Below are 18179 nucleotides of genomic sequence, written 5' to 3'. Positions count from 1 at the left end.
TGTGAACCACACATTCAAAACGGAATAGATTTCAGCCTTGTGCCTTTCAAACACTGCTGATTGCAATTTCAGCTGAAAGGCTAAGCAGGTGTCTTGTTTTAGACTTGTTAGTGAACACACACACATATTACAGTATATATAGGTAGAGCTCAGAAAGTAATGCGAATTTTCCATCATGCAAACAGGTGAGAGTTACATCCTTACAGTAAATGAAAACATTACAGGAATCTATTTTGTATTGCAATTATAGAATATTTACACAGATATATATTACAGTAAGTTTGACTGTAAAATATATTTTTACAACAGGACCCAAAGGCTGTCCCCAACAGGGGGAAGAGGTAAAATATTTTCAGATGCGCAGGAAAATGCTATTGTTGACATGGTTGTTGTCAACAATGCAATAAAACTGCGGGAGATTCAAGATAGAGTGCTGGCTGATAATGATATATTTGAAAATGTTAATTCTGTCAGCACAACAACTATTGCTCGAGTCCTAAAGAAACACCAAGTTACAATGAAACAGTTATACACTGTACCGTTCGAGAGAAACAGTGAACGGGTAAAAGAGCAAAGATACCAATATGTCCAGGTAAGATGTCTGAGGTTACGTACACAGCTATACAAAATATTTACAGTAAAAAAAAAACACTAGCATTTCTACAGTAAAACTGTGCAGTTACTGTTTTTCAGAGAGTAATGGAGGTGGAAGCACTGGAAAGACCACATTCATTTGTATTTATCGATGAAGCTGGATTTAACCTTGCCAAAACACGGCGCAGCGGAAGGAATGTTATAGGTCAAAGGGCCACTGTGGAGGTTCCAGGCCAAAGGGGGTATCACCATGTGTGCTGCAATGGCCAATGATGGTTTGCTTCTCAACACACCACTCATTGGCCCATACAACACAGAAAGGCTTATAGCTTTCCTAGAACTGCTCTATGCTCAGCTAGTGCCAGCAGAACAGGGGGAGCCAGTAAGAAACCCCCAAGTTTTTGTCATAGTTTGCGATAACGTTGCTTTTCACCACTCTGCAGCTGTCACAGATCGGTTTGCAGCACATCACAGATTTATGGTTTTGTATCATCCTGCATATTCACCCTTCCTCAACCCAATAGAGGAGTTTTTCTCTGCCTGGAGGTGGAAAGTGTTTGGCCACCACCCACATGACCAAATGTCTCTTTTGGAAGCCATGCGTGCCGGATGTGAGGACACGAGTCCAGAGGACTGCCAGGGATGGATAAGGCACTCCAGAAGGTTCTTCCCCAGGTGCATGGCAAGAGAAAACATTAGATGTGATGTTGAAGAAAACCTGTGGCCTGATGCTAGAGAGAGGCAGGATTAGCCCCTCAATTATTTGTTCGAATTACAGTATGTACTTTTAGTTTCTACCTTTTTTTTCTCATTACTGTAATTCCGTAAATTACTACATACTATTGAAGCAAACTGCTAATTTTCATTTACCTTAAAGAATTGTTATGTTCTAAAAAAAATTATAAATCATGTGAAAGAATGCCACTCTTTTCTTTGAAGAAAATATTACTTTGTATGAAGTCACTGAAATTGTTCAAACTGTAAAGATGAAAAGTTTGTATTTTCTGTATTGGTGTTTGATGCTAGTGTTTTTACTCTCAGTGTGTTCTGAGTGACAGTGTGTGTTATCTCAGTGAGGGTTGTGCATAGTGTTTGGCTGCACTGAGCGTGTTTTGAGCCATGTGTTAAGAGTTGTGTTGCTTGGAATGAGTTTTGCAGGTGATGTGAACTGTTTAGGTCAGGTGACTGTTGGTAGTGCAGACTGTAGTTAGAGTTTTGCACATGTGACTCCAGTTGTGCCCACTGTTGTTTAGCAATCGAAAAAAACTGTAAACAAAGAACATATGTTTATAGTGCCCAGGACCATCTGTAAAAAGGCCTGTACTGTTGTCCTTCATTCTATGGCCCTGGCCTCTTGTTCTCTCCTTAATGCTGCTGGTCGATGTGGCATTGAACTGGTCAGGCCATTGAGGGACAGCTCTTTTATCTGTGATGGTATTGTCACGTTCTGACCTTAGTTCTTTTGTCATTGTTTTAGTATGGTCAGTTCGTGAGTTGGGGTGGGTAGTCTATGTTCCTTTTTCTATGTTGTGGTTATGTGTTTGGCCTGGTATGGTTCTCAATCAGAGGCAGGTGTCGTTCGTTGTCTCTGATTGAGAATCATACTTAGGTAGTCTTTTCTGTGTCAGTGTTTGTTCCACAGGGGACTGTTTCGTTCGTTTCGTTTATTCACTCTGTTATTTTGTATTTCAGTGTTCAGGCAAATAAACATCATGAACACGTACCACGCTGCGCATTGGTCCGATATTTCCTACTCCTCCTCAGACGAGGAGGACGAGGATCGTTACAGCTATCCAATTCACAACCTTCTGGTCCCAAGGGGGAAACACAGAGAAGATAAATATCTGAGAGAGAGAGAGTGTAGGACGCTGTCATTATGTCTTACCCAGGTTGGACGAAGCGCGTCCCTTTGCAGCTCTGTCCTGCAGCTCCTCTGCTATGTCCAGCTGCTGCTGGTGGTACTGGCCTGCCCTCTCCAAGTCCTGGAGAACATACAGGGAGTTACGCTGTGTGTGTGTGTGTGTGTGTGTGTGTGTGTGTGTGTGTGTGTGTGTGTGTGTGTGTGTGTGTTAACGTGTGTGTGTGTGTGTGAACATGTGTGTGTGTGTGTGTCTACTACCTGCATGCAGCGAGCAGCGTGTCCCAGGCCGGCGTAAGCCCTCATCTGTATGGTCCTGTCCTCCAGCTCCTGAGCCAGCTGCAGCACCAGGGTGTGGTAGGACACAGCCTTGTCAAAGTCTCTCTGGCTGTGGTGGGCACTGCCCAGGTTACTGTACGCCCGCGCCTCCTCACGCCCATTACCTAGGGTCTACAGATCACATTAGATCACTTTAACATTGATTTACTTCAGTGCTTTTAACACAGAACACTGAGAATAGATAGGATGGATAGAATAAATAGTAGGTGAAATGGAAGATAAAAAATATATATATATATGAAATTCAGTTCACTTCCTGAATTGACATAGAATTGACCCCAACCCTGGTGCATTCATACGTGTGTGTATGTAAACTTCCTCTCACTGTCAACTGCGTTTATTTTCAGCATACTTAACATGTGTAAATATTTGTATGAACATAAGATTCAACAACTGAACAAGTTCCACAGACATGTGGCTAACAGAAATATAATAATGTGTCCCTGAACAAAGGGGGGGTCAAAATCAAATGCAACAATCAGTATCTGGTGTGGCCACCAGCTGCATTAAGTACTGCAGTGCATCTCCTCCTCATGGATTTTCCAGTTGTTGTGAGATGTTACCCCACTCTTCCACCAAGGCACCTGCAAGTTCCCAGACATTTCTGGGGGGAATGGCCCTAGCCCTCACCCTCAAATTCAACAGGTCCCAGACGTGCTCAATGGGATTGAGATCCAGGCTCTTCGCTGGCCATGGCAGAACACTGACATTCCTGTCTTGCAAGAAATCACACACAGAACGAGCAGTATGGCTGGTGCCATTGTCATGCTGGAGGGTTATGTCAGGATGAGCCTGCAGGAAGGGTACCACATGAGGGAGGAGGATGTCTTCCCTGTAATGCACAGCGTTGACACCGCCCCAGACCATGACGGACCCTCCATCTCCAAAATGATCCCGGTCCAGAGTACAGGCCTCGGTGTAACACTCATTCCTTTGATGATAAACTGAAATCCGACCATCACCCCTGGTGAGACAAAACCACGACTCGTCAGTGAAGAGCACTTGTTGCCAGTCCTGTCTGGTCCTGCGACGGTGGGTTTGTGCCCATAGGCGACGTTGTTGCCGGTGATGTCTGGTGAGGACCTGCTTTACAACAGGCCTACAAGCCCTCAGTCCAGCCTCTCTCAGCCTATTGCAGACAGTCTGAGCACTGATGGAGGGATTGTGCGTTCCTGGTGTAACTCGGGCAGTTGTTGTTGCCATCCTGTACCTGTCCCGCAGGTGTGATGTTTGGATGTACCGATCCTGTGCAGGTGTTGTTGCACGCGGTCTGCCACTGCGAGGACGATCAGCTGTCCGCCCTGTCTTCCTATAGCGCCGTCTTAGGGTGTCTCACAGTACGGACATTGCAATTTATTGCCCTGACCACATCTGCAGTCCTCATGCCTCCTTGCAGCATGCCTAAGGCACGTTCGCGCAGATGAGCAGGGACCCTGGGCATCTTTCTTTTGGTGTTTTTCAGAGTCAGTAGAAAGGCCTCTTTAGTGTCCTAAGTTTTCATAACTGTGACCTTAATTGCCTACCGTCTGTAAGCTGTTAGTGTCTTAACGACCGTTCCACAGGTGCATGTTTATTAATTGTTTATGGTTCATTTAACAAGCATGGGAAACAGTGTTTAAACCCTTTACAATGAAGATCTGTGAAGTTATTTGGATTTTTACGAATTATCTTTGAAAGACAGGGTCCTGAAAAAGGGATATTTCTTTTTTTGCTGAGTTTATGTATGTATGTATGTATGTTCATTAGTTAAATACCTTAGCTATGTCCAGGTGTTGCTGGTGACACAGCACAGCATTGGTGAAGTCTCCCAGTGCGGTGTAGACAGCTCCCATGTTGCCCAGCTGGCGAGCCTCTGACAGCGGGCATTGCGTCTGCTGTGCCAACAGCACACACTGTTTATGGCTGGCCAAAGCATTAGGGTAGTCCGCTATCGCTGTGTACACATGGCCAAGGCTGCTCAGTGCACTGGACGCAGCCTAGAGACACACAAACTCTTGTAAGACTTCCTGTCAGCCCTGGGATTTGAACTGACTACCCTCTTGTGACTGGCCTGCCTCTCTGACATTGAGGCTACTATCACCCCACATTAAGACGGCCACATGACGCATTTTAGAAAGACACACAATCTAAACAAAAGGAAAGCCAGTGGGCGAGATGAGGAGGTGAAGAGTAATATGGATATGTGTGTTTAAACTGCCTCAGGCTATGGACCTGTGGTGTTGACTGGAGAGAGGAGATGCAGTAAACCTCTCTCACTCACACCTCAATGTCCTCGGCTCTAAAGCTCTTAACACGCATAAACAAGGTTAACATACTGAAAGGCATGTTTCGTACAATATTAAACAAACAGTCCATATTCAAAAACCAGCCAGCAAACCAGTCAGCCAACCAGACAACCAGACAGACAGCCAACCACAGACAGCCAACCAGACAGCCAACCAACCAGACAACCAGCCAACCAGCCAGCCAACCAGTCAGCCAACCAGACAGCCAACCAGCCAACCAGACAGACAGCCAACCAGACAGACAGACAGCCAACCAGACAGCCAACCAACCAGACAACCAGCCAATCAGACAGCCAACCAGACAGCCAGCCAGCCAACCAGTCAGCCAGCCAACCAGCCAACCAACCAATCAGCCAGCCAGCCAACAAACCAGTCAGCCAGCCAGCCAACCAGTCAGCCAGCCAACCAGACAGCCAGCCAGCCAACCAGTCAGCCAGTCAGTCAGCCAGCCAACCAGACAGCCAGTCAGCCAGCCAACCAGACAGCCAGTCAGCCAGCCAGCCAACCAGTCAGCCAGCCAGCCAACTAGACAGCCAACCAGACAGCCAGCCAGCCATACACAATGACATGAGAACACACAGCACATGGAGAATACAGTACAACCATAGAGCTGTGCTGACATTCACACACAGTCAGGTCTGCAAGGTGTCACGTTCCTTCACCATAACACGGAGACTTGATTCTCACTGTATTCCAGTCAGAAACAGTGAGTGGGTGGTGTGGCTCAAGGGCAGACACTGTTACATTGTCACATTGCTCTGACTGAGAACAATGGCTCCTGAATAAAAGAAGGGGAAAGAGTAGAAGTATACAATGGAACAATCACACACACACCACTAGGTACCTCTCTGTCCTTGAGTTTCATGGCGAGGACCAGCTGATGTCTGTGATTGGTTAAAGCCTCCCTGTAGTTGCCCTTGGAGAAGTAGGCGGACCCTAGGTTCCCGTGAGCCCGGCACTCGCCTGATTGGTCACCTGGGAAGACATGATGAGGTGGGTGTGGTCATAAGGCTTTTTAAGATGGTGTGAATCGTAGTGGAGGTGGTTCAGTGAACTAAACTCACATGATGAGTAGTAATCTTGCTTGAGACCTGATGACTCGTGTTAGCTACCAAAGAAAATGCCTTGTCTTCCACTCAGTGTGTTATCGCAGTCTTAAATCACACGTACAGCGGCATCTCTCTCTCTCTCCACCAATACCTAGTGTATGCATCTGTACGCGTCCAATAGTGCGTGTGTGTGTGCGGGCTGGTGTGTGTGTGTGTGTGAGGGCTGGTGTGTGTGTGTGTGAGGGCTGGTGTGTGTGTGTGTGAGGACTGGTGTGTGTGTGTGTGTGAGGGCTGGTGTGTGTGTGTGTGAGGGCTGGTATATGTGTACCTAGAGTCTTGGCGACCTCCAGGTCTTGCTGCATGTATCCTGTGCTCTTCTCTGCGTTGCCTAGAGACCAGTAGGCTGAGCTGAGAGCAGAGAACACTGAACCTCGGAGCTTCAGAAAGAGGGAAGAAACTCAATGATCATCACACACACACACACACACACACACACACACACACACACACACACACACACACACACACACACACACACACACACACACACACACACAGCCTTGCCTTCAGAGAGCATGTGCCGATCTTTAGCCCTGCCTCCAGAACCACAACCGAGGCTCCATGGTAACCAGCGGTCAGCAGCTCCTGACCAATCACACACACCACCACAAACGGACTCTTGTCCAGCTTCATCCTCTGCAGCTGCTGGTAGGTGGGTTCTAGAGAGTCTATGGGACACACACACAGAATGTCAACAACAACACTTTGACTGAAAATTGAATAAGCTTATAATGACCAAATACAACCACTGTAATAGTTATAGTGTGAGTGTGTGTGTGTGTGTGTGACACCCCAGATCAACTATGGAGGGAACTAATCATATGGAGGAAAGACACAGTGGAGGAGCTAATGAACAGCCTCAAGGTATATATTTTATTTCTTACATTACTCTCTCGCTATTCTCTCTTCCTCATTATCTTCCAATACTCTCTCGCTATTCTCTCTTCCTCATTATCTTCCAATACTCTCTCGCTATTCTCTCTTCCTCATTATCTTCCAATACTCTCTCGCTATTCTCTCTTCCTCATTATCTTCCATTACTCTCTCGCTATTCTCTCTTCCTCATTATCTTCCAATACTCTCTCGCTATTCTCTCTTCCTCATTATCTTCCATTACTCTCTCGCTATTCTCTCTACCTCATTATCTTCCATCACTCTCTCGCTATTCTCTCTTCCTCATTATCTTCCAATACTCTCTCGCTATTCTCTCTTCCTCATTATCTTCCATCACTCTCTCGCTATTCTCTCTTCCTCATTATCTTCCAATACTCTCTCGCTATTCTCTCTTCCTCATTATCTTCCATCACTCTCTCGCTATTCTCTCTTCCTCATCATCTTCCATTACTCTCTCGCTATTCTCTCTTCCTCATTATCTTCCATTACTCTCTCGCTATTCTCTCTTCCTCATTATCTTCCATTACTCTCTCGCTATTCTCTCTTCCTCATTATCTTCCATCACTCTCTCGCTATTCTCTCTTCCTCATTATCTTCCATTACTCTCTCGCTATTCTCTCTTCCTCATTATCTTCCATTACTCTCTCGCTATTCTCTCTTCCTCATTATCTTCCATCACTCTCGCTATTCTCTCATCCTCATTATCTTCCATTACTCTCTCGCTATTCTCTCTTCCTCATTATCTTCCATCACTCTCTCGCTATTCTCTCTTCCTCATTATCTTCCATTACTCTCTCGCTATTCTCTCTTCCTCATTATCTTCCGTCTCTCTTTCTCCTGCCTTTCTTCTTTTACTGACTCCTCTTTTGTGAGAACAAAAACGATAATTCTCACACCCTCATCTACCTCCATCTCTCTTTTCTTTCTGCCATCGCTCTGTCTCCTCTCCCTGGGGCTTTGACACGCCCACATCTTATCCCCGGGGTTGTGGGTATATAAAGAAATGATGGATTGTGGGTAAAATAAGGGATGATGTCAAATTAGGGAATGATGACTCAGACTGATGGAACCTTCTCCAACTTATTTGGTTTATCTAGGAAAGGTTCTAGGTTCTAGGAAAGGTTCCTAAACAGCCACGCTTTGCGTTTCTGTATTTTCATTGAGACAAGTGAAGCCGTCTGATTCAGCGTGGATGATGTCACAAGATGCAGCTTCAGCTTAAGTAGTACAGATACTGCGTTATGACCCTGAGCACAAGTAAAACACACAGCCCACCTCGTAGTGGGGACTTCATGGCAGCCTCGACCATGCCCACCAATAGTTGGAGACTCTTGGGGTCCTGCGCCAGACCAGAGGCAAATGCTGCCAGGGCGTCGGCATGGCGACCAAGGTACTGCAGGGCCACGCCCTGACGGAAGTACGCCTGATAGAGGGAGAAGGAGAGGGGGAGAGAGGGAGAAGGAGAGGGGGAGAGAGAGGAAGAAGGAAAGGGGGAGAGAGGGAGGAGAGGGAGGAGAGAGAGAAGGAGAGGGGGAAGGAGAGGGGGGAGAGAGAGGGAGAGGGGGAGCGAGAAGGAGAGGGAGAAGGAGAGGGGGAAGGAGATGGGGGAGAGAAAGGGAGAAGGAGAGGGAGAAGGAGAGAAGAGAAGGAGAGGGGGAAGAGAGAGGGGGAGAGAGAGGGAGAAGGAGAGGGGGGAGAGAGGGAGAAGGAGAGAGAGAAGGAGAGAGAAGGAGAGGGAGAAGGAGAGAGAGGGGGAAGAGAGAGGGGGAGAGAGAGGGAGAAGGAGAGGGGGGAGAGAGGGAGAAGGAGAGAGAGAAGGAGAGAGAAGGAGAGGGAGAAGGAGAGAGAGAAGGAGAGGGAGAAGGAGAGGGGGAGGAGAGGGGGAGAGAGGGAGAAGGAGAGGGAGAAGGAGAGAAGAGAAGGAGAGGGAAAGGGGGGAGAGAAGGAGAGGGAGAAGGAGAGGGGAGAGAGAGGGAGAAGGAGAGGGAGAAGAAGAGGGGGAGAGAGAGGGAGGGAGAAGGAGAGTTGGGCGAGAGGGAGAAGGAGATGGAGAAGGAGAGAAGAGAAGGAGAGGGAGAAGGAGAGGGGGAGAGAGAGAGAAGGAGAGGGAGACGGAGAGAAGAGAAGGAGAGGAGAAGGAGAGGGGGAGAGAGGGAGAAGGAGAGAAGAGAATGAGAGGGAGAAGGAGAGAGAGAAGGAGAGGGAGAAGGAGAGGGGGAGAGAGGGAGAAGGAGAGGGAGAGAAGAGAAGGAGAGGGAGAAGGAGAGAGAGAAGGAGAGGGAGAGGAGAGGGGGGAGAGAGAGGGAGAAGGAGAGGGAAGGAGAGGGGGAGAGAGAGGGAGAAGGAGAGGGAGAGAGGGAGAGAGAGGGAGAAGGAGAGGGGGGAGAGGGGGAGAAGGAGAGGGAGAAGGAGAGGGGGGGAAGGAGAGAGAGAGGAGAGAGAGAAGAAAAAGAGAGAATGAGAGGGAGAAGGAGAGAGAGAAGGAGAGAGAGGAGAGGGAGAAGGAGAGAGAGAAGGAGAGGGGGAAGGAGAGGGGGAGAGAGGGAGAAGGAGAGGGAGAAGGAGAGAAGAGAAGGAGAGGGAAAGGGGGGAGAGAGGAGAGGGAGAAGGAGAGGGGGAGAGAGAGGGAGAAGGAGAGGAGAAGGAGAGGGGGAGAGAGAGGGAGGAGAAGGAGAGGGGGGCGAGAGGGAGAAGGAGAGGAGAAGGAGAGAAGAGAAGGAGGGGAGAAGGAGAGGGGGGAGAGAGGGAGAAGGAGAGGGAGAAGGAGAGAAGAGAAGGAGAGGGAGAAGGAGAGGGGGGAGAGAGGGAGAAGGAGAAGGAATAGAAGAGAAGGAGAGGGAGAAGGAGAAGGGGGAGAGAGGGAGAAGGAGAGAAGAGAATGAGAGGGTGAAGGAGAGAGAGAAGGAGAGGGGGAGAGAGGGAGAAGGAGGGGGAGAGAGAGAAGGAGAGGGAGAAGGAGAGAGAGAGGGAGAGGGAGAAGGAGAGGGGGGAGAGAGAGAGAGAGAAGGAGAGGGAGAAGGAGAGGGGGAGAGAGAGGGAGAAGGAGAGGGAGAGAGGGAGAGAGAGGGAGAAGGAGAGGGGGGAGAGAGGGAGAAGGAGAGGGAGAAGGAGAGGGGGGGAAGGAGAGAGAGAAGGAGAGAGAGAAGAAAAGAGAGAAGGAGAGGGAGAAGGAGAAAGAGAAGGAGAGAGAGAAGGAGAGAGAGAGAGAGAGGGAAATAGATATACTGGACCATGAGCTATTGATCCTCTCATTTTGCTCTCTCATCAATTTTTGGTCAAATAGATTGTACACGTATTAAACCATTTTTGTCTGCATAAAAAGAAAGGAATTAAATAATTAAACAATGGTTATTTAAATGAACACGTTTATAATAACTCTAATAATACTGTTGAGAGAAAGAGGAAAACAATTATAGCAACATCAGCAATTAGCACTACAGGAATACTTCTACTGACTGTGTGTGTGTGTGTGTGTGTGAGTGAGTGTGTGTGTGTGTGCATATGCGCATGGTGGGGGGGGGCATCTCTTCTCCCCCCCATCTCTTCTCTCCTCCCATCTCTTCTCCCCCCCATCTCTTCTCCCCCCATCTCTTCTCTCCCCCCATCTCTTCTCCCCCCATCTCTTCTCCCCCCATATCTCTTCTCTCCCCATATCTCTTCTCCCCCATCTTTTCTCCCCCCATATATCTTCTCTCCCCATATCTCTTCTCCCCCCATCTTTTCTCTCCCCGTACCCCCCCATCTCTTCCCCCCCCCCCCCCATTTATTCTCCCCCCCTTCGATCTGTCAGAACCCCATGAACCCTTACTACCTTATGTGATATATCTATATTCCCTTTACCTGCTGACGGGACCTACCATTCAGGTAGGAGTTACACTTACCAGGGTCCATCCGATCCATACCATACATGGAGCAAGGTATGTGTGTGTGTGTGTGTGTGTGTGTGTGTGTGTGTAGAGCAGAGGATGCACGTTGGATGAACAGATGCTTCAATTACCGCTCCTTACTCCCATTAATCAAGAACAGATGGCAACGCAACAGAGAAAGAGAGGGGGAGAGAGAGAAAGAGAAAGAGAGAGTGGGGGAGAGACATGGGTGAGAGATGAGTGGAGAGACAAGGAAAGAGGGAGAGAGAAAGAGAGAGAGGGGGAGAGACATAGGTGAGAGATGAGTGGAGAGACAAGGAAAGAGGGAGAGAGAAAAGAGAGAGAGGGGGAGAGACATAGGTGAGAGATGAGTGGAGAGACAAGGAGAGGGAGAGAGAGAAAGAGAGAGAGGGGGAGAGACATGGGTGAGAGATGAGTGGAGAGACAAGGAAAGAGGGAGAGAGAGAAAGAGAGAGAGGGGGAGAGACATAGGTGAGAGATGAGTGGAGAGACAAGGAAAGAGGGAGAGAGAAAAGAGAGAGAGGGGGAGAGACATAGGTGAGAGATGAGTGGAGAGACAAGGAGAGGGAGAGAGAGAAAGAGAGAGAGGGGGAGAGACATAGGTGAGAGATGAGTGGAGAGACAAGGAAAGAGGGAGAGAGAGAAAGAGAGAGAGGGGGAGAGACATAGGTGAGAGATGAGTGGAGAGACAAGGAAAGAGGGAGAGAGAGAAAGAGAGAGAGGGGGAGAGACATAGGTGAGAGATGAGTGGAGAGACAAGGAAAGAGGGAGAGAGAGAAGGAGAGAGAGGGGTGGGATAGAGGGGAAAGAGGGAGGGAGAGAAGGAGAGAGAGGGGTGGGATAGAGGGGAAAGAGGGAGGGAGAGAAGGAGAGAGAGGGGTGGGATAGAGGGGAAAGAGGGAGGAGAGAAGGAGAGAGAGGGGTGGGATAGAGGGGAAAGAGGGAGGGAGAGAAGGAGAGAGAGCGGTGGGATAGAGGGAAAGAGGGAGGGAGAGAAGGAGAGAGAGCGGTGGGATAGAGAGAAAGAGGGAGGGAGAGAAGGAGAGAGAGGGGTGGGATAGAGGGGAAGAGGGAGGGAGAGAAGGAGAGAGAGGGGTGGGATAGAGGGAGGGAGAGAAGGAGATAGAGGTGGGATAGAGGGAGGGAGAGAAGGAGATAGAGGGGTGGGATAGAGGGAAAGAGGGAGGGAGAGAAGGAGAGAGAGGGGTGGGATAGAGGGGAAAGAGGGAGGGAGAGAAGGAGAGAGAGCGGTGGGATAGAGGGGAAAGAGGGAGGGAGAGAAGGAGAGAGAGGGGTGGGATAGAGGGAGGGAGAGAAGGAGAGAGAGGGGTGGGATAGAGGGGAAAGAGGGGAGAGAAGGAGAGAGTGAAGGTGAGATAGAGGGGAAAGAGGGGAAAGAGGGAGGGAGAGAAGGAGAGAGAGGGGTGGGATAGAGGGAAAGAGGGAGGGAGAGAAGGAGAGAGAGCGGTGGGATAGAGGGAAAGAGGGAGGGAGAGAAGGAGAGAGAGCGGTGGGATAGAGGGAAAGAGGGAGGGAGAGAAGGAGAGAGAGCGGTGGGATAGAGGGGAAAGAGGGAGGGAGAGAAGGAGAGAGAGCGGTGGGATAGAGGGGAAAGAGGGAGGGAGAGAAGGAGAGAGAGGGGTGGGATAGAGGGAAAGAGGGAGGGAGAGAAGGAGAGAGAGGCGGTGGGATAGAGGGGAAAGAGGGAGGGAGAGAAGGAGAGAGAGGGGTGGGATAGAGAGGGAGAGAAGGAGAGAGAGGGGTGGGATAGAGGGAAAGAGGGAGGGAGAGAAGGAGAGAGAGCGGTGGGATAGAGGGGAAAGAGGGAGGGAGAGAAGGAGAGAGAGCGGTGGGATAGAGGGAGGGAGAGAAGGAGAGAGTGGGGTGGGATAGAGGGGAAAGAGGGGAAGAGGGAGGGAGAGAAGGAGAGAGAGGGGTGGGATAGAGGGAAAGAGGGAGGGAGAGAAGGAGAGAGAGCGGTGGGACAGAGGGAAAGAGGGAGGGAGAGAAGGAGAGAGAGCGGTGGGATAGAGGGAAAGAGGGAGGGAGAGAAGGAGAGAGAGGGGTGGGATAGAGGGAAAAGAGGGAGGGAGAGAAGGAGAGAGAGGGGTGGGATAGAGGGAAATAGGGAGGGAGAGAAGGAGAGAGAGGGGTGGGATAGAGGGAAAGAGGGAGGGAGAGAAGGTGAGAGAGCGGTGGGATAGAGGGAAAGAGGGAGGGAGAGAAGGAGAGAGAGCGGTGGGATACAGGGAAAGAGGGAGGGAGAGAAGGAGAGAGAGGGGTGGGATAGAGGGAAAGAGGGAGGGAGAGAAGGAGAGGGGTGGGATAGAGGGAAAGAGGGAGGGAGAGAAGGAGAGAGAGCGGTGGGATAGAGGGAAAGAGGGAGGGAGAAAAGGAGAGAGAGCGGTGGGATAGAGGGAAAGAGGGAGGGAGAGAAGGAGAGAGAGGGATGGGATAGAGGGAGGGAGGGAGAGAAGGAGAGAGAGGGGTGGGATAGAGGGAGGGAGAGAAGGAGAGAGAGCGGTGGGATAGAGGGAAAGGGGGAGGGAGAGAAGGAGAGAGAGCGGTGGGATAGAGGCAGGGAGAGAAGGAGAGAGAGGGGTGGGATAGAGGGAAAGAGGGAGGGAGAGAAGGAGAGAGAGCGGTGGGATAGAGGGAGGGAGAGAAGGAGAGAGAGGGGTGGGATAGAGGGAGGGAGAGAAGGAGAGAGAGGGGTGGGATAGAGGGAGGGAGAGAAGGAGAGAGAGCGGTGGGATAGAGGGAAAGGTGGAGGGAGAGAAGGAGAGAGAGCGGTGGGATAGAGGGAGGGAGAGAAGGAGAGAGAGGGGTGGGATAGAGGGAACGAGGGAGGGAGAGATAAAGGACAAGCAGAGCAGACAAGACAGGTTCATGTTTTAGAAGCAGGGACTGTGTGTCAACTGAGAGACTCAATACTGGTTCATGATGCATAGCTTAATATCTAGCACAACTCAACTCCTCAACTCTATTGGTGTGCTTCACCACACCAATACACCATCCCCATCATCTACCTTAAGTGCAGTAAAACCAAACAAAACCTGTTACTCACAGTCTGAGAATACTGTGTCTGCATGAGAGAGATATAACAACAAGAAGCTTTGGAATACTGGTTCATACATTTAAATGAGACTAAGCCTCTATTTGCCCTGAGTCTTACTGAACTGTGCAGTGTCTCTCTCCCTGGTGCCCTAAGGACCAGCTGCTCCTCTCACTAAGTGGAGAATTTAACGCTAATTAAGAAGTAAATTACAGTAGTACTGGGGGGGGGGAGAGAGTGGGAACAGAGAGAGAGAGAGAGAGAGAGACCTTAAGTGCAGTAAAACCAAGAATGCCTAGAATGCTATTTGGCCCTAAACAGAGAGTACACAGCGGCAGAATACCTGACCACTGTGACTGACCCAAAATTAAGGAAAGCTTTGACTATGTACAGACTCAGTGAGCATAGCCTTGCTATTGAGAAAGGCCGCCGTAGGCAGACATGGCTCTCAAGAGAAGACAGGCTATGTGCTCACTGCCCACAAAATGAGGTGGAAACTGAGCTGCACTTCCTAACCTCCTGCCCAATGTATGACCATATTAGAGAGACATATTTCCCTCAGATTACACAGATCCACAAAGAATTCGAAAACAAATCCAAATCTACTGGGTGAAATTCCACAGTGTGCCATCACAGCAGCAAGATTTGTGACCTGTTGCCACGAGAAAAGGGCAACCAGTGAAGAACACACACCATTGTAAATACAACCCATATTTATGCTTATTTATTTTATCTTGTGTCCTTTAACCATTTGTAGATTGTTAAAACACTGTATATATATATATATAATATGACATTTGTAATGTCTTTACTGTTTTGAAACCTCTGTATGTGTAATGTTTACTGTTAATTTTTGTTGTTTTTCACTTTATATATTCACTTTGTATGTTGTCTACCTCACTTGCTTTGGCAATGTTAATACATGTTTCCCATGCCAATAAAGCCCTTGAATTGAATTGAATTGAATTGAGAGAGAGAGAGAGAGAGAGAGAGAAAGAGAGGGGAGACAGAGGAGAGAGTGGGGACAGAGAGAGAGAGAGAGAGAGAGAGAGAGAGAGAGAGAGAGGAGAGACAGAGGAGAGAGTGGGGACAGAGAGAGAGAGAGAGAGACAGAGAGAGAGATAGAGAGAGGAGAGACAGAGGAGAGAGTGGGGACAGAGAGATAGAGAGAGAGAGAAAGAGAGAGAGGAGGAGAGAAAGAGAGAGGAGAGACAGAGGAGAGAGTGGGGACAGACAGAGAGAGAGAGAGAGAGAGAGGAGGAGAGACAGAGAGAGGAGAGACAGAGGAGAGAGTGGGGACAGAGAGAGAGAGAGAGAGAGAGAGAGAGAGAGAGAGAGGGGAGAGAGTGAGAACAGAGAGAAAGAGAGAGAGACAGGAGAGAGAGTGGGAACAGAGAGAGAGAGAGAGAGAGAGAGACAGAGGAGAGACAGAGGAGAGAGTGGGAACAGAGAGAGAGAGAGAGAGGAGAGACAGAGGAGAGAGTGGGAACAGAGAGAGAGAGAGAGAGAGGAGGAGAGACAGAGAGAGCAGTGATCTATGATGAGATGAGGAGAGGAGGGGAGGTTGGGGGAAGGTAGGAATTTATTGATCAGTATTTAAACCTCTCTTCCCCTCTTCTCTCTCTTGGGGAATGGGGTCATTAGCTGATTTGACATAAGGGAGAATGAAGCAGAGGGGTAGCCTAAATGAAAAAGCAACAACTAATTGTACATTCAAAATACAGAACTTTCAACTTTGACCCCTCTTCTCAATCCCAGGTGCCCTTGCTGTGACTCTCTAGCTCTGACCTCTCTCACTGTTACAATCTGCTAGCAGCCCCGCTAAACAGTCAGGCTGCCAGAGGCAAGAGAAAAATAAGGGAATTCCTTTGGGTCACATGGGGAATAAATTAGTGTGTGTGTGTGTGTGTGTGTGTGTGTGTGCGTGCGTGTGCGTGTGTGTGTGTGTATGTGCGTGTGTGTGTGTGTGTATGTGCGTGCGTGCGTGTGCGTGCGTGCGTGCGTGTGTGTGTGTGTATATGTGCGTGCGTGCGTGTGTGTGTGCGTGCGTGCGTGCGTGTGTGTATGTGCATGCGTGCGTGTGTGCATGTGCGTGCGTGCGTGCGTGTGTGTGCGCGTGCGTGCGTGCGTGCGCGCGCGTGCGTGTGTGTGTGTGTGTGTGCGTGCGAGATTGACTGGGCCTTTTGAAGCTTTTCTGTTTGTTGTGAGTCAATAGGTGATGACCAGACCACAGAGAAGGATAAATAATACAGTATTTCAGAATGTGACCTACCGTTTGTACTGAATGATCAGACTGGGAAGAAGTGACATTCACAATCTCCCCCTATCTGCAAGCATGACCAATGGCATAACACCTTATTGATATGTCAATTCCACCCACCAATAGCAATACATCAACTTTGAATACATACTTCTGCAGTGTGAAGTGGACACATTACCAACCCTGTTACACACCTATCAATGCATGCACACTCACTCTACCAACCAGCACCATTCAGTAATGTACAGCTAACTGTCAATATATCCCAACTAGTCTATAGAGGTAGACCCAGCTACTGTTTACATCCTACTATGACAGTGAGTGAGGGAGACATTGAACAAAAGACCTGTTATATCAGCCGACGTCGGCCTTTCAATTATACCACGTTCTCTCTCCTCTCTCTCAGCTCTCTCTCGTTCTCTCTCCTCTCTCTCAGCTCTACCTCGTTCTCTCTCCTCTCTCTCAGCTCTCCCTCGTTCTCTCTCCTCTCTCTCAGCTCTACCTCGTTCTCTCTCCTCTCTCTCAGCTCTACCTCGTTCTCTCTCCTCTCTCTCAGCTCTACCTCGTTCTCTCTCCTCTCTCTCAGCTCTACCTCGTTCTCTCTCCTCTCTCTCAGCTCTACCTCGTTCTCTCTCCTCTCTCTCAGCTCTACCTCGTTCTCTCTCCTCTCTCTCAGCTCTCCCTCGTTCTCTCTCCTCTCTCTCAGCTCTACCTCGTTCTCTCTCCTCTCACTCAGCTCTCCCTCGTTCTCTCTCCTCTCTCTCAGCTCTACCTCTTTCTCTCTCCTCTCACTCAGCTCTCCCTCATTCTCTCTCCTCTCACTCAGCTCTCCCTCGTTCTCTCTCCTCTCACTCAGCTCTCCCTCGTTCTCTCTCCTCTCTCTCAGCTCTCCCTCGTTCTCTCTCCTCTCTCTCAGCTCTCCCTCGTTCTCTCTCCTCTCTCTCAGCTCTACCTCGTTCTCTCCTCTCTCTCAGCTCTACCTCGTTCTCTCTCCTCTCTCTCAGCTCTACCTCATTCTCTCTCCACTCACTCAGCTCTCCCTCATTCTCTCTCCTCTCTCTCAGCTCTACCTCGTTCTCTCTCCTCTCTCTCAGCTCTACCTTGTTCTCTCTCCTCTCTCTCAGCTCTACCTCGTTCTCTCTCCTCTCTCTCAGCTCTACCTCGTTCTCTCTCCTCTCTCTCAGCTCTACCTTGTTCTCTCTCCTCTCTCTCAGCTCTACCTTGTTCTCTCTCCTCTCTCTCAGCTCTACCTCGTTCTCTCTCTTTTCATCAGGGTTTCTTCCAGCTGTCTCCTTCCCTGTGTTCTCATATTGTGCATGTCAGCACAGCTCCAGGTTTAATTTAGTTGTTGTGTGTGTGTATGTGTGTGTGTGTGTGTGTGTGTGTGTGTGTGTGTGTGTGTGTGTGTGTGTGTGTGTGTGTGTGTGTGTGTGTGTGTGTGTGTGTGTGTGTGTGTGTGAGCCAGCCAATATGTGATCATGTCACGCTCATTGTCTGCCAATTACTGTTCAATTTACCACCACAAGATCCTGCAATGAGATTGTGAGAAGCCCAAACACAGACTTATCCCTCACTCTCATTCCTCTCTCTTTCTCTCTCTCAACGCATCTCTCTCTCTCTCTCCCCTTTCTGTTCCTTTCTATCTCTCAACCATCATTCTCTCACACTCTTCCCTCTCTCACTCTGTTCCTTTCTTTCTCTCTCTCCACCCATCTCTTTCTCTCCTGAGAGGTCCCATATTGCTCTTGGTCTTTTCAGTCATTGTGACATTTGTTCTCCCACTGCCTGCCATAAGACTATGTAATGAACACCACTGGCTGTTGCAAACACACAAACACACAACAAGACACACAAACACACAACAAGACACACAAACACACAACAAGACACACAAACAC

The 18179-nt window shown here is 49.1% G+C and overlaps 1 protein-coding gene across 7 annotated transcripts in view; it reads right to left on the bottom strand.

Annotated features, from left to right (window-relative positions):
- LOC110537090 (tetratricopeptide repeat protein 28) overlaps positions 1 to 18179 on the bottom strand; it is a 102477-nt gene that overhangs the window by 33348 nt on the left and 50950 nt on the right. For all 7 annotated transcript variants that reach the window (XM_036937076.2, XM_036937079.2, XM_036937077.2 and 4 more), the window contains 7 exons: positions 8355 to 8502; positions 6690 to 6853; positions 6454 to 6562; positions 5921 to 6051; positions 4546 to 4767; positions 2714 to 2902; positions 2480 to 2576 (listed from right to left, as the gene is read on the bottom strand). In XM_036937076.2, coding sequence (XP_036792971.2) covers positions 2480 to 2576; positions 2714 to 2902; positions 4546 to 4767; positions 5921 to 6051; positions 6454 to 6562; positions 6690 to 6853; positions 8355 to 8502 — 1060 coding nt within the window. The remainder of the gene's footprint in view (positions 1 to 2479; positions 2577 to 2713; positions 2903 to 4545; positions 4768 to 5920; positions 6052 to 6453; positions 6563 to 6689; positions 6854 to 8354; positions 8503 to 18179) is intronic.

Source organism: Oncorhynchus mykiss, chromosome 12 (assembly GCF_057628025.1).
Source record: "Oncorhynchus mykiss isolate SJ-2025 chromosome 12, ASM5762802v1, whole genome shotgun sequence".
Taxonomy (NCBI): domain Eukaryota; kingdom Metazoa; phylum Chordata; class Actinopteri; order Salmoniformes; family Salmonidae; genus Oncorhynchus; species Oncorhynchus mykiss.
This window is presented reverse-complemented; position numbering and strand designations above follow the sequence as displayed.